We start from the raw sequence: 1770 nt of genomic DNA, 5'->3' as shown, positions 1-1770 counted from the left end.
AGTGGCTATTGAACTGAGGAATGACTGTGATGACGGACGGTTACATAGTGCAGGCGGGGCCTGTCACTTGTCGTCATCACGTCATTTGCCTAAAGGCGTGATTAAAGGTGTCTTCAGCCAGGACACGCGGGAGCGTGATATCCCACAGTACATGTGTTGTACCTCGTTCCTCTCCTTCAGGGAACAGTAGTTATATGCATAACATTACAATTTCAGCAGACACAAACATGTCTATGGATTGGAAATTTCTGCCAGTTGGATCGGAAATTTCCGGTCCGTGCTTAACGTCAATATCGGAACCCAATACCGATACTGGATCGGATCGGTCCCATCCCTAGTGAGATGTCATGAAAAGTATTTTAAAAGCAATCACTAGTGTTTGAGATCTAACTATGCTTGCCATACAGGAAAAAAAACCCATTCACATTCAAAATATGCAAATGATTTTAAAAGGTTGCTATAGTTGTACGAAAATGATGGTTCCTTCAGGGCTGAAGGCAAAGCCTAACACTTAAATTAACAAACAAAACCCGCTGGGAAGATCCAATCAAATAGTTGATGCTGAATGTTTTACAGCAGTCAAAAAAGCTGAAAGGTTTTCATTTTAAACTTAAAATTCTTACACAGAGGACTTTCCAGTGCGGGGGTCACTGAATGTGGTGGTCCGGGTGTTGTGATCCACAAAGTAGCGAACTCCTTCCCTCGTGTAGCGGATTTCCCAACCTTCAGGAAGAGGATCTTCATTCTGTAACCTACAGCCACAAACACAGGATACAAAAATTAGTACTAAGAAATAATAATAATAAAGTTAGCTTTCATCTGAGTATATATATATTACCATTTTCTTGGTGAGCTTAAACTGTAGAATGGGGAACAGGACAAGATTTATCGTTTAACTACTTTTCAGTAGAAAATCTGCAACCAAAACTTTTCCTTAAAAATATATTTTTAAGGTGAACTTTTCATGATGAACTTTGGTTTGAGCAGTTTGTACTGTGCTGCACAGTGCTCTCTCCTCTGGTAATATGCTGGTGTAGATTCTCAGCCATCCGGGACATGGTAAATCCAAAGAAAGGTTAAAAACAAAACAACTTGACATCTATTCTGTAGCTAAAGACGTTTCGCTTCTCATCCAAGCAGCTTTCTCAATTCAAAAGCTTCCTCTGGTAAAGCTTTGACCTCAGTGGCGCCGGATTCATTTTCTAGGAGGGGGGGGCCACTGGAGTGTTTCGTCACCTTATTATTTTAAATGCATCGAATCATCGTCTAACATCAATAAAAACTGAATAATGAAACGCTTTTTCAGCTATGACTTTTTGTTCCAATATATTATTATGAATAATGATAATTAGTTAAACCAAGCAACAGCTTTATAAATGACCACAATAAAAGTAAACACAGGTAAATAACATGCACACGGGCAGAGATGGAATAATCCAACATCTGAGCAACAGAAATATACAAACGCTTGTGCGGCAGAACTAATTAAGAGCATTCGGTATTAAAACAACATAAACTTTGTCAGACTTGGAACATATAACCAAACATTATATTAGTAAAAAGATTTCTATTTATAAGTATGTCGCTCATTGTAACTATTTCCATCCTAATGACACTAATACCGACTAATGATGACAATAAGTTTCAGAGCTCAGAATTTTCCGAAGTATGCCTCCCTTCGCTGACTCGCGAAGCAGAAGCTGCGGCAGACTTTGCTGAGGTCCATGTTATCAGTTAAGTCTTTGTGTATATGCAGAAACAGAAGGTGAT

The 1770-nt window shown here is 38.9% G+C and overlaps 1 protein-coding gene across 4 annotated transcripts in view; it reads right to left on the bottom strand.

The window, feature by feature from the left end:
• Positions 1–1770, bottom strand: part of LOC108248254 (NEDD4-like E3 ubiquitin-protein ligase WWP1) — a 37237-nt gene that overhangs the window by 12881 nt on the left and 22586 nt on the right. For all 4 annotated transcript variants that reach the window (XM_017436902.3, XM_017436907.3, XM_017436905.3 and 1 more), the window contains exon 14: positions 624–752. In XM_017436902.3, the coding sequence (XP_017292391.1) occupies positions 624–752 (129 nt within the window). The remainder of the gene's footprint in view (positions 1–623; positions 753–1770) is intronic.

Source organism: Kryptolebias marmoratus, linkage group LG21, assembly GCF_001649575.2.
Source record: "Kryptolebias marmoratus isolate JLee-2015 linkage group LG21, ASM164957v2, whole genome shotgun sequence".
NCBI lineage: Eukaryota > Metazoa > Chordata > Actinopteri > Cyprinodontiformes > Rivulidae > Kryptolebias > Kryptolebias marmoratus.
This window is presented reverse-complemented; position numbering and strand designations above follow the sequence as displayed.